At 35.7% G+C, this 12,879-nt stretch overlaps 2 protein-coding genes across 2 annotated transcripts in view; one reads left to right on the top strand and one right to left on the bottom strand.

Annotated features, from left to right (window-relative positions):
• CCDC171 (coiled-coil domain containing 171) overlaps positions 1-12,879 on the top strand; it is a 358,774-nt gene that overhangs the window by 108,015 nt on the left and 237,880 nt on the right. Inside the window, exon 13 of the mRNA XM_060155104.1 lies at positions 10,897-10,999. Within this exon, the coding sequence (XP_060011087.1) occupies positions 10,897-10,999 (103 nt within the window). The remainder of the gene's footprint in view (positions 1-10,896; positions 11,000-12,879) is intronic.
• Positions 9,346-10,215, bottom strand: LOC132522906 (RNA-binding protein 7-like). Its single transcript, XM_060153483.1, has one exon. The coding sequence runs from the start codon at positions 10,201-10,203 to the stop codon at positions 9,403-9,405; it is 801 nt and encodes a 266-aa protein (XP_060009466.1). The 5' UTR covers positions 10,204-10,215; the 3' UTR covers positions 9,346-9,402.

Raw genomic sequence — 12,879 nt, forward strand, 5'->3', positions numbered from 1 at the left:
TATCCAGAAATCTTCATTTGGGCCTCTTTGCTCAATTGGTCCTCATAGTGTTTCCTAACATGTTAACAATATGTATGCTTATTTGCTATGGGAAAGTGTTTTTTGTTTGTTTGTTGACTTGTTTTATTTGCAGTTTTTCAAAAATCTAATTGAATTTTGAATTTAATAGGTACACATAATACATGATTTCGAAGATAAAATGTTATACAGTGTAAAGTAAAATTTCTTTCTTCCCAACCTTTGGCCACCAAGATTCTCTTCCCAGAGGCAACCCTAGTTACTACTTTCTTGTGATTCTATGTAGCGATTCTCTATATTTACAGATATGTGCACACACACACACACACACACACACACACATGAATTTTACACAAATAGTAAAATGGTAGCATATTAAATATACTGTTCTCTTTTTCCCCCCTGATATTAACTTGTTTAATATGACGACATTAAAAAACATGTTACTACTGATATGCTAATGCAGAAAATTTAAAGTCTGGTTTTGTTTTGTTTTTGTTTGTTTAGTTTTACTTCCCAACTCAGAGGGCTTTCAGTTGGACATTGGATCTTTTATTTTATAGTAGAACATACCTTTTCCACCTCCTCTTTTGTTTTTAACTCCAAGATATAGCTTAGAGATCTTTCCATATTAGGATATGAAAAAGAGCTTCCTCCTTCTATTTAAAGTCATTGTGGATGAATCCTAATTGATTTAACCATCTTCTGTTGATGGCATGTTGGTAGCATGTTTAATATGATATTTAACTCTTATTTTATCTACTCAGTATTGTCTAGGTGCTGGGGATACATTGATGAGGACAAAAAATAAAAGACCATATTTTTATTGAGCTTGAATTCAATGAGATAGACAATAATAAAAGACCTACTCAAATAAATGTGGAATTACAACTCTAATAAGTGCTGAGAAGATTCTAATAGAGGGAATTGATATACTCAGGGAGTAAAAGATGGCTTTTCCAAAAAAATGATATTTGAACTGATGTCTAAAGACAGAATTATTAGTTTTGTATATATTACAGATGAATTTTGTCCTGTAATATCTATATCCATTTCTTCTGTTTCTATAAGCATGCCTCTATCTCGTCAGCTTTTAAACATGCTTAAGTTTCTCACTTATTAAAAAAACCAAAACTCTTCTCCATCCCTACTCTTTTTTCCAACTACTGCCCTTTATCTCCCCTTCTCTTCTTACCAAAAAAGTGTTGTCTAAACTTCCCGTTTCCATTTACTTATCTCTCACAAAATCAAGACAAAAAAGTACAGGCTTACTCCTGCTTTGACCTGTTCTAGTCTGGGTTATAACAGATTTCATCATGGTCACCAGTGACTTCCATGTCCGGTGAACACTTGTTAGTCTCCATTTTGCTTGAATATTCTGTGACATTGGACATTGGACAGGTGACACTGAAATGTTTTTTTAATCTTGGTTTTCATGACATTATCCTCTTCTGTTTTTCTTCCTCCTTTTCCAGTCTTCTTTGCTGACTTTTTTCTTTTCTAAGTATTAAATTCTGGAGTTCCTTAGTCTTTATCCAAGGCTCTGTTCTCTTCCCATCAAACAGTCTCAAGGCAAGCTTCACATATCCCTAGATGATTCCCAAGCCTATATCTGACTTCTCTTCTGAGCTTTATACCATTATGTCCAGTTGCCTCCAGTATTTTTCTACTTTATTTGTTCTTTGTTAATTCAAATATATTTAGGATCTGTTATTTGCCAGGTATTCTACTGGTGCTGGGAGTCTCTTAAAGGTATTTTAATGGAATATGATCAAAACAGAATTTATGATTTACACTCCCTGCTAAAAACAAGCAAACAAGTAAATAAACAAACAGAAATAGCCAAAATAAGACCTTTTCTACTTCTGTCATTCTCACTGAAGTACTGAAATACGCCCAGTTCTTCTAGTCCAAAACCTTGGAATCAATCTTTTTTTTTTAATTTATTTTTTAAATTTAATTTTGGCTGCGTTTTCTTCATTGCTGCACGTGGGCTTTCTCTAGTTGGCGGTGAGCGGGGGCTACTCTTCGATGCGGTGTGCAGGCTTCTCATTGTGGTGGCTTCTTTTGTTGCGGAGCACGGGCTCTAGGTACGCGGGCTTCAGTAGTTGGGGCTTGTGGGCTGTAGAGCACAGGCTCAGTAGTTGTGGTGCACGGGCTTAGTTGCTCTGTGGCATGTGGGATCTTCCCGGACCAGGGCTCGAACCCGTGTCCCCTGCATTGGCAGGCGGATTCTTTTTTTTTTTTTCTTGTATCCTTAGTGTATTATATCTATAGATCATATTGGGAAGAATTGATATCTTAACAATATTGAGTCATTTGACCTTTGAAATGGTATCTCTCTCCATTTATTTAAGCCCTTTAAAATTTCAGCAATGTTTTGAAGTTTGTAGTATACAGGTCTTGCACCTTTTTTGTCAGATTTATTCCTAGCTATATCATATTTACTTATTATAAGTGGTATTTAAAAAATTAAGTTTCTTATTATTCACTTCTACTATATAGAAATAGAATTTCAATTTTGATGTTATATTCTACAGCATTGCTAAACTCACTTATGATTCTTATAACTTTTTGTGGATTCCATCAGATTTTCTGTATAAATTTTTTTTGTTGTTGTTGTTTTTTCACACACACACACACTGTATTTTATTTTTACAAGAGTATAAATAAACTGACACCAAGCATTGTAAATGGATGGCCACAACAAAAGCAGCAGTGATTGCAATTACCAAACACGAAACACATTCATACTGTGTCATAATATTGATATTCAGTCCAGTAACCCTCCACTGTAACAGGTCCTTTACTTTGCAGTGAAAATTGATTTGTATATTTTTTGCCTCTGAGTCCTTGTGGGATTTTTTTTTTTAATTCAAACAGAAAGTCACAAAAATCATAGTCATCCTCATCAGTTCACTCAGTCCCATGTAATTAATTTTTTTTTCTCATCTTGATCTTTTGTTAGCACTTTTATGAATTCATCAGTTTTCCATTAGAGTTCTAAAAATGCTTATTAATTCAGTTCAGCAGTATAGTCAGTTACCAGAAACCTGTACTTGTCAGAGTCTTTTCCATGAATTCCTTGAAGATGAAACCCTTTTATAGGAACATTTTTGCAAAAGCATCAGAGTACACCCAGAATTGTCTGTAAATGACAGAAGACTTAAAAATGACCACGGTTAAAGATTTGATGCAAGTTCATAATAATGCAATTGACAAGGAAATTTAGTTATTTCTGAGATACACATTTTAAAGTAATAACTAGAATTATGACTTATAACATTATACCACAACATATAAGATTTTTAGACATTTCATGTAATGTCTGAAACATTTATATTAACCTATTTCCATACAAATAACCCAAAGAAAGTTTAGTATTAGTTGTTTTTTGTTTGTTTGTTTTTTTATACTGCAGGTTCTTATTAGTCATCAATTTTATACACATCAGTGTATACATGTCAATCCCAATTTCCCATTCAGCACACCACCATCCCCACCCCACCGCAGTTTTCCCCCCTTGGTGTCCATACGTTTGTTCTCTACATCTGTATCTCAACTTCTGCCCTGCAAACAGGTTCATCTGTACCATTTTTCAAGGTTCCACATAAATGCATTAATATACGGTATTTGTTTTTCTCTATCTGACTTACTTCACTCTGTATGACAGTCTCTAGATCCATCCACATCTCAACAAATGACTCAATTTTGTTCCTTTTTATGGCTGAGTAATACTCCATTGTATATATGTACCACAACTTCTTTATCCGTTCCTCTATTGATGGGCATTTAGGTTGCTTCCATGACCTGGCTATTGTAAATAGTGCTGCAATGAACATTGGGGTGCATGTGTCTTTTTGAATTATGGTTTTCTCTGGGTATATGCCCAGTAGTGGGATTGCTGGATCATATGGTAATTCTATTTTTAGTTTTTTAAGGAACCTCCATACTGTTGTCCATAGTGGCTGTATCCATTTACATTCCCACCAAAGGTGCAAGAGGGTTCCCTTTTCTCCACACCCTCTCCAGCATTTGTTGTTTGTAGATTTTCTGATGATGCCCATTCTGACTGGTGTGAGGTGGTACCTCATTGTAGTTTTGATTTGCATTTCTCTAATAATTAGTGATGTTGAGCAGCTTTTCATGTGCTTCTTGGCCATATGTATGTCTTCTTTGGAGAAATGTCTATTTAGGTCTTCTGCCCATTTTTGGATTGGGTTGTTTGTTTCTTTAATATTGAGCTGCATGAGCTGTTTATATATTTTGGAGATTAATCCTTTGTCCGTTGATTCATTTGCAAATATTTTCTCCCATTCTGAGGGTTGTCTTTTTGTCTTGTTTATGGTTTCCTTTGCTGTGCAAAAGCTTTTAAGCTTCATTAGGTCCCATTTGTTTATTTTTGTTTTTATTTCCATTACTCTAGGAGGAGGATCAAAAAAGATCTTGCTGTGGTTTATGTCAAAGAGTGTTCTTCCTATGTTTTCCTCTAAGAGTTTTATAGTGTCTGGTCTTACATTTAGGTCTCTAATCCATTTTGAGTTTATTTTTGTGTATGGTGTTAGGGAGTGTTCTAATTTCATTTTTACATGTAGCTGTCCAGTTTTCCCAGCACCACTTATTGAAGAGACTGTCTTTTCTCCATTGTATATCTTTGCCTCCTTGGTCATAGATCAGTTGACCATAGGTGCGTGGATTTATCTCTGGGCTTTCTATCTTGTTCCATTGATCTATATTTCTGTTTTTGTGCCAGTACCTTATTGTCTTGATGACTGTAGCTTTGTAGTACAGTCTGAAGTCAGGGAGTCTGATTCCTCCAGCTCCGTTTTTTCCCTCAAGACTGCTTTGGCTATTCGGGTTCTTTTGTGTCTCCATACAAATTTTAAGATGATTTGTTTTAGTTCCGTAAAAAATGCCATTGGTAACTTGATAGGGATTGCATTGAATCTGTAGATTGCTTTGGGTAGTATAGTCATTTTCACAATATTGATTCTTCCAATCCAAGAACATGGTATATCTCTCCATCTGTTGGTATCATCTTTAATTTCTTTCATCAGTGTCTTATAGTTTTCTGCATACAGGTCTTTTGTCTCCCTAGGTAGGTTTATTCCTAGGTATTTTATTCTTTTTGTCACAATGGTAAATAGGAGTGTTTCCATACTTTTTCTCTTTCAGATTTTTCATCATTAGTGTATAGGAATGCAAGAGACTTCTGTGCATTAATTTTGTGTCCTGCAACTTTACCAAATTCATTGATTAGCTCTAGTAATTTTCTAGTGGCATTTTTAGGATTCTCTATATATAGTATCATGTCATCTGCAAACAGTGACAGTTTTACCTCTTCTTTTCCAATTTGTATTCCTTTTATTTCTTTTTTTTCTCTGATTGCCATGGCTAGGACTTCCAAAACTATGTTGAATAGTAGTGGTGAAAGTGGACGTCCTTGTCTCGTTCCTGATCTTAGAGGAAATGCTTTCAGTTTTTCACCATTGAGAATGATGTTTGCTGTGGCTTTGTCATACATGGCCTTTATTATGTTGAGGTAGGTTCCCTCTATGCTTACTTTCTGGAGAGTTTTTATCATAAGGGTGTTGAATTTTGTCAAAAGCTTTTTCTGCATCTATTGAGATGATCATATGGTTTTTATTCTTCAATTTGTTAATATGGTGTATCACATTGATTGATTTGCATATATTGAAGAATCCTTGCATCGCAGGGATAAATCCCACTTGATCATGGTGTATGATCCTTTTAATGTGTTGTTGGATTCTGTTGCTAGTATTTTGTAGAGGATTTTTGCATCTATATTTATCAGTGATATTGGTCTGTAATTTTCTTTTTTTGTAGTACCTTTGTCTGGTTTTGGTATCAGGGTGATGGTGGACTCATAGAATGAGTTTGGGAGTGTTCCTTCCTCCTTTTTTGGAAGAGTTTGAGAAGGATGGGTGTTAGCTCTTCTCTAAATGTTTGATAGAATTCACCTGTGATGCCATCTGGTCCTCGACTTTTGTTTGTTGGAAGATTTTTAATCACAGTTTCAATTTCATTACTTGTGATTGGTCTGTTCATATTTTCTCTTTCTTCCTCGTTCAGTCTTGGAAGGTTATACCTTTCTAAGAATTTGTCCATTTCTTCCAGGTTGTCCATTTTACTGGCATAGAGTTGCTTGTAGTAGTCTCTTAGGATGCTTTGTATTTCTGCACTGTCTGTTATAACTTCTTCTTTTTCATTTCTAATTTTATTGATTTGAGTCCTCTCCCTCTTTTTCTTGTGAGTCTGGCTAATGGTTTATCAATTTTGTTTATCTTCTCAAAGAACCAGCTTTTAGTTTTATTGATCTTTGCTATTGTTTTCTTTGTTTCTATTTCATTTCTTTCTGCTGCTCTGATATTTATGATTTCTATCCTTCTGCTAACTTTGGGTTTTGTTTGTTCTTCTTTCTCTAGTTTCTTTAGGTGTAAGGTTAGATTTTTACTTGAGATTTTTCTTGTTTCTTGAGGTAGGCTTGTATAGCTATAAACTTCCCTCTTAGAACTGCTTTTGCTGCATCCCATAGGTTTTTGATCATCATGTTTTCATTGTCATATGTCTCTAGGTAGTTTTTGATTTCCTCTTTGATTTCTTCAGTGATCTCTTGGTTGTTTAATAATGTATTGTTTAGCCTCCATGTGTTTGTGTTTTTTACATTTTTTTCCCTGTAATTCATTTCTAATCTCATAGTGTTGTGGTCAGAAAAGATGCTTGATATGATTTCAATTTTCTTAAATTTACTGAGGCTTGATTTGTCACCCAGTATGTGATCTATCCTGGAGAATGTTCCATGCGCACTTGAGAAGAAAGTGTAATCTGCTGTTTTTGTATGGAATGTCCTATAAATATCAATTTAATCTATCTGGTCTGTTGTGTGATTTAAACCTTCTGTTTCCTTGTTTATTTCCATTTTGGATGATCTGTCCATTGGTGTAAGTGAGGTGTTAAAGTCCCCCACTATAATTGTGTTACTGTTGATTTCCTCTTTTATAGCTGTTAGCAGTTGCCTTATGTTTTGAGGTGCTGCTATGTTGGGTGCATATATATATATATATATTTATAATTGTTATATCTTCTTCTTGGATTGATCCCTTGATCATTATGTAGTGTCCTTCCTTGTCTCTTGTAACATTCTTTATTTTAAATCTATTTTATCTGATATGAGTATAGCTGCTCCAGCTTTCTTTTGATTTCCATTTGCATTGAATATCTTTTTCCATCCCCTCACTTTCAGTCTGTATGTGTCCCTAGGTCTGAAGTGGTCTCTTGTAGACAGCATATATATGGTTCTTGTTTTTGTATCCATTCAGCAAGCCTGTGTCTTTTGATTGGAGCAGTTAATCCATTCATGTTTAAGGTAATTATCGATATGTATGTTCCTATTACCATTTTCTTAATTGTTTTGGGTTTGTTTTTGTAGATCCTTTTCTTCTCTTGTGTTTCCCACTTAGAGAAGTTCCTTTAGCATTTGTTGTAGAGCTGGTTTGGAGGTGCTGAATTCTCTTAGCTTTTGCTTGTCTGTAAAGCCTTTGATTTCTCCATTGAATCTGAATGAGATCCTTGCTGGGTAGAGTAATCTTGGTTGTAAGTTATTCCCTTTCATCACTTTAAGCGTATCATGCCACTCCCTTCTGGCTTGTAGAGTTTCTGCTGAGAAATCAGCTGTTAACCTTATGGGAGTTCCCTTGTATGTTATTTTCCATTTTTCCCTTGCTGCTTTCAATAATTTTTCTTCGTCTTACTTTTTGCCAATTTGATTACTATGTGTCTCGGCATGTTTCTCCTTGGGTTTATCCTGTATGGGACTTGCTGCACTTCCTGGACTTGGGTGGCTATTTCCTTTCCCATGTTAGAGAAGTTTTTGACTATAATCTCTTCAAATATTTTCTCTGGTCCTTTCGCTCTCTCTTCTCTTCCTGGGACCCCTATAATGCAAATGTTGTTGTGTTTAATGTTGTCCCAGAAGTCTCTTAAACTGTCCTCATTTCTTTTCATCCTTTTTTCTTTATTCTGTTCTGCAGCAGTGAATTCCACCATTCTGTCTTCCAGGTCACTTATCCATTCTTCTGCCTCAGTTATTCCACTATTGATTCCTTCTAGTGTAGTTTTCATTTCAGTTATTGTATTGTTCATCTCTGTTTGTTTGTTCTTTAATTCTTCTAGGTCTTTGTTAAACATTTCGTACATCTTCTCGATTTTTGCCTCCACTCTTTTTCCGAGGTCCTGGCAGGTGGATTCTTAACCACTGCACCACCAGGGAAGCCCAGGATGAATTTTTATAAACAAGATCTACAATGAAAGGGAAACGGCATCTGATACATAAAAGTTTTGTTAAACAAGATTTAAAAATGTTTTAATCAAAGTGTTTTAGGCTAAATTCTTTCAAATGTTCAAACGAAAACAAAAAGCAACCTATACAGTCTCCATAATAAAATGTGTCCTTGTACACTTGTCCTGGGCGCTTTGAAAATGTCATAATTTTAGAAATTTGAGTGATAGAGGCAGCACTTAAAGGTTTCGTGGACCTTTTTTGCCCAAAAAAGAATACTTTCGATTAAACACTTTATCATTTTATCTGACTATGCATTTACATTTTTGTTCTTCCAGAAAAAGATTTACATTAACACTGTATTTTTACTGTAAAAAAATACACTTAGAGATATTTAACTTCCTGAGCGACTTCAGTCATACATCGAACATGATTTAATGAGCAAATTCTAAAATTTTATAATGAAATAGCAAGTGTAGATGTATACCTGTATGCTCACTTACGATAAAACTCAAAATCATGTCACAGAATTTACACTTAAGTTCTCTAAGAAGTTAAATAATATGATTTATCCCCAAACTTGACCAAAAGGTTTTCTCTAATGTTAGTAAAATGCATCACTGAATTTACATTTTCTCATTTCGTAACAAAATACTGAGTCATTTCAGGCTGTCAACTTGAATGTTTTCCATTATATACACCAAAAATCTGATTCCCTAACAAGAAACTTCTTGCAATACAAAAGGATAACAGATAATTAAAATATTTGCTTCATAATACAACTTATCAGTATAATACATCCGTTCCTCAATTGTCTAAAATGATTAGGAATTGTAGCACTTTCTTTTGCATAAAACCCTTTCCTCTTCTTAAAACCCTGAGGTGAAAGGTTATTAATGTAATAAAACGAGAACCACAATTCTTCTCCTTTCTGTATTGGACTGCAGTTAGGTTTAAAAAATTTTATAAAGAAATGTGGCAACTTGTAAAGCTGCTCTATAGAGTTTTTTTAAGAAAACATTCCCAGAAACAACTTAACAAAAAGGGCCTATAAAGACCCTATGAAAACATCCTTTTAACACTTGTTAGTGTGAAGATGATCGCCATTTTCCATCTCTACCACTGTCTCTTCTGTTATCATAGTCATGGCTCCAGCCATCGTGATTTCTCTCTTCATAGAAGAAACCATCTCTGTTTCCTCTGTAATGATGGTTGGACCCGTGATCAGTGTAAAGCTGTTCATGGCAATAATGTCTATCCACTATGTAGGGATGAGAATTCTCTCTGACTTTTCGCCATGATAATGGTGTATCTTGGCGCCACTGGGAGGTTGAAGACTGGTTAAAAGTATGATTATGTGACTGAACTGATGGGGAAAATCCTGATTGATCCAGATGTGGAGAACCAAATTTCCCTCCATATGACATCTGTCTCAAAATACTGTTCATCACTGCTTGTCTCTGAAAATTTTCTGAAGAAGAAAAAGACCTTTGAATTATCGGTGCTGATGGAGTCATGTTATCCACTGTCCTTTCATACCTGCTAGGAGATGTGGAAGTAGGGCTTGAACTTCCAACATGATGCTGGGGATATGACAAACTGACCTCCTGTGAGGCAAGGCTACTTCCTGATCTAAACTGAAGTTTGATGGGCCTTCCAAAAAGTTTGATTCCGTTAAGCAGATTTATGGCATAAGGAACAGATACTTCATGTTTGAAATTCACAAATGCAAACTGCTTTGGTTTACCATCCTTATCTTTTGGAATTTTCACTTTTATTACTGGCCCAGCCTGGTAGAAAAGCTGGAAAAGCAGCTCCTCTGTCACTTTCGTTTCAAGGTTGCCCACAAAGAGAGTACCATCCGCTTCGGCTGCCACCACCCCCATCTCAGCATCGCCCCCTCCCAAAAAAGTGGGGTCAGTCTTGACTCCTCATTTTATCTGAGCACTTCTCCAATCTCATCTAATCCAGTCCAATCCAATCCAATCCAGTCAATGTCATCTAACCCAGTGCAGTGCTACCAAGGTTGGCCATTCCACCTTCTAAGTATACACCCCCCCAACATCCTTCAGTGCATACACCCCGCACCCCTTTTGCTCTGCTAAGACCCTAATCTAAGCTGCCATCACCTCTTGGGTAAACTGCTGCAGTTCCTTCTAACTGCTCATACTGCATTCACTTTTGAACACCATCTGGCAATTTGCTACATGACTGCAAGCGTGATCTTTTAAAGTTTTCCTTAATTTCTCTGTGTCTCTTTCCTTATCTGTAAAATTGGGATAACGATAGCCCTTCCCTCATAGATTCGTTGGGAGGATAAAAAGAATTATTATGTTAAAATACTGAGAATAGTGCCAGGCACTAAGACCTCATTAAACTGTTATTGAGACCTTACACAGTGTTGCATTAAGCCAAGTAAAAGGTATGATTACGACAGAAAGAAGTTTATTAATAATAGATTTGAATGGAGTAATTATTAGCTTGTTTATACTTAATTGTGCTATATATGTTCACATAAAAAATCTGCAACTCTTATAATGCGTGACCTTATTATGTGTAATTTTTTTCTTAATTAAAAGGCTAAGAAGCACCAGGCTTTTCTGGTAGAGACATGTGAAAATAACGTGAAAGAGTTGGAATCAATCTTGGACAGCTTTTCTGTGTCTGGCCAGTGGACATCAGGTTAGTTGAAGGTATGAAATGACAGATGCATCTGTCAATGTTCCAAAGTCACTGCATTTTGGGAATTCTGCAGATGCCTCTTATAGTCCCTCATCTCAACATGTTTTGATTTGATGACATGATAAGAGCAGTTCTCACAGCAGTCAGTTGGCCTAGCTGGCTAAGAAAGGGTGACGGACTGTGGACCTGCTGTTGTCCTCCCAGAACTTGATTTACAAGTGTTGGTGTCTGTATGATTGGACAGACAAGGGCTCACTTGCTGTGTTCTGAATCCAACTGAGAAAAAAGTCCTTACAGTATACCTGCAAGGGGAACAGATGTTTCCATCAAACTGAGCCAAATTCTGAGCAACCTTCAGCAACTTAAAGGTCATGCATTCAAAAGGTTATGTAGGACACAGGCTGTAACGCAGTGCATATTCTACACTATTGCTTTCTAGGCTGGTTTTCTCCTTGATTTCCTACTACCGTATACATACTCTCCAGATAAAAGTGCTTAGGTAAAATGTTTTGGTTTTAGTATTAGCCCACTTAATATGATAAAGAACTGTAAAGATTGTATATTGGTTAGGCATATTTTGGGAACTAGGAAAAGCATTAGTTGGCTAATGAGTTCCGTCCATTCCATGATTTCTACTTCCTTAATTTTTTTGTGTGTATGCCATTATGTGTGCTATAGTAGCTTTGACTTAAATACTTTCACTGTTCTACCTGTTTTCTTTTGCCATACAGTCAACCTCAAAATATTTAGTTGCTTTCTAACTCAGTTATATTTTTTAAAAAAGCATATAAAATTAAATTCCTTACACCTTAAAATAGCTTGAAGACTCTGTTTTTCTAAAGGAATCAAACAGATATTTGGCAAATGACTTCTTTAGGAAACACTTAAGTTCAGGAAAGTTTGTTGTCCTCAAAAAAGCAGAAAGATATGAACAAGGCCTATTTTCACATTATGGATCTGCAGATTTCTGTTGGTGAACCATTAGAAATTTAGTGTGATTTGCTATTATCTATTTTTAACTTTGTTTTTATTTAAACGTTTTCTAAAAGCATTAGTGTTCCACGGTTTGTTACTGTGGAAAAATCAAGGTGTATACAAGTGACATAAAAATATAGATATCCACTTTTTAATTGTATTTGCTAAATAAAGCTTTGGAGTATAAAATTTTCTTTTGCAGTGGTACTGTTTTATTATTGAGATGTATCATTGTTTAATGGTTTTAGGATCTTTAAAAGTTGTTAAATTATTATCATAGCATATCTTAATGCTTCAATATTCAGAGCTGAATTAGAAAAGCTAAGAATAATGAGGTCATGTCCCCTTTAAGGTTTAAAATTAGTTGATAATAAAGCAACTCATTAGTTATTACTAAACCTATAGAAAAAGAATTATCTGCAGTGGAAGTGCAGAGTCTTAACCATTGGACTGCCAGGGAAGTCCTAGTAACAATCCTTTTTGAATGTCCTAGTTTCCCATATATATATATATGCACATCCTATATATTACAGAGAAAGTGTTCCTGGGAGAGGGACTGTGTGCTGAATTAGTGATTTTTGTACTGTTATAGTGGTCTTTGTTTCCATATTGTGCTGGTTATTCACTTTTTACTTGCCCTAGAATCATTCTCCTATGGTCTCTGTTTTGCCTTGTAGAGGCTGACCTCTGTGGACTGCATGATCTGGGCTCCTTTGCCCTCTGGCTTTGGGGTTGGATTTGGACAGTGGGTGCACCAGCAGGAGATTAAGAGGGTGGAGGAAGAAAGGAAAGCAGAGAAAGTCAGGGTGTTTATTTCCCCTGCTCCCTCTGCTCCAGTGCATTCCTGGCAGTGGTTTCCTTTTTGGCAGCTACAGCTTCTGTCAAGTTGGGTCCTCTTCCCGTAG

This window comes from Lagenorhynchus albirostris, chromosome 7, assembly GCF_949774975.1.
Source record: "Lagenorhynchus albirostris chromosome 7, mLagAlb1.1, whole genome shotgun sequence".
Lineage (NCBI taxonomy): Eukaryota > Metazoa > Chordata > Mammalia > Artiodactyla > Delphinidae > Lagenorhynchus > Lagenorhynchus albirostris.

What these genes read in the sequence shown, in the direction of transcription:
- LOC132522906 (XM_060153483.1), bottom strand. Translation starts at nt 10,203, where the DNA reads ATGGGGGTGGTGGCAGCCGAAGCGGATGGTACTCTCTTTGTGGGCAAC.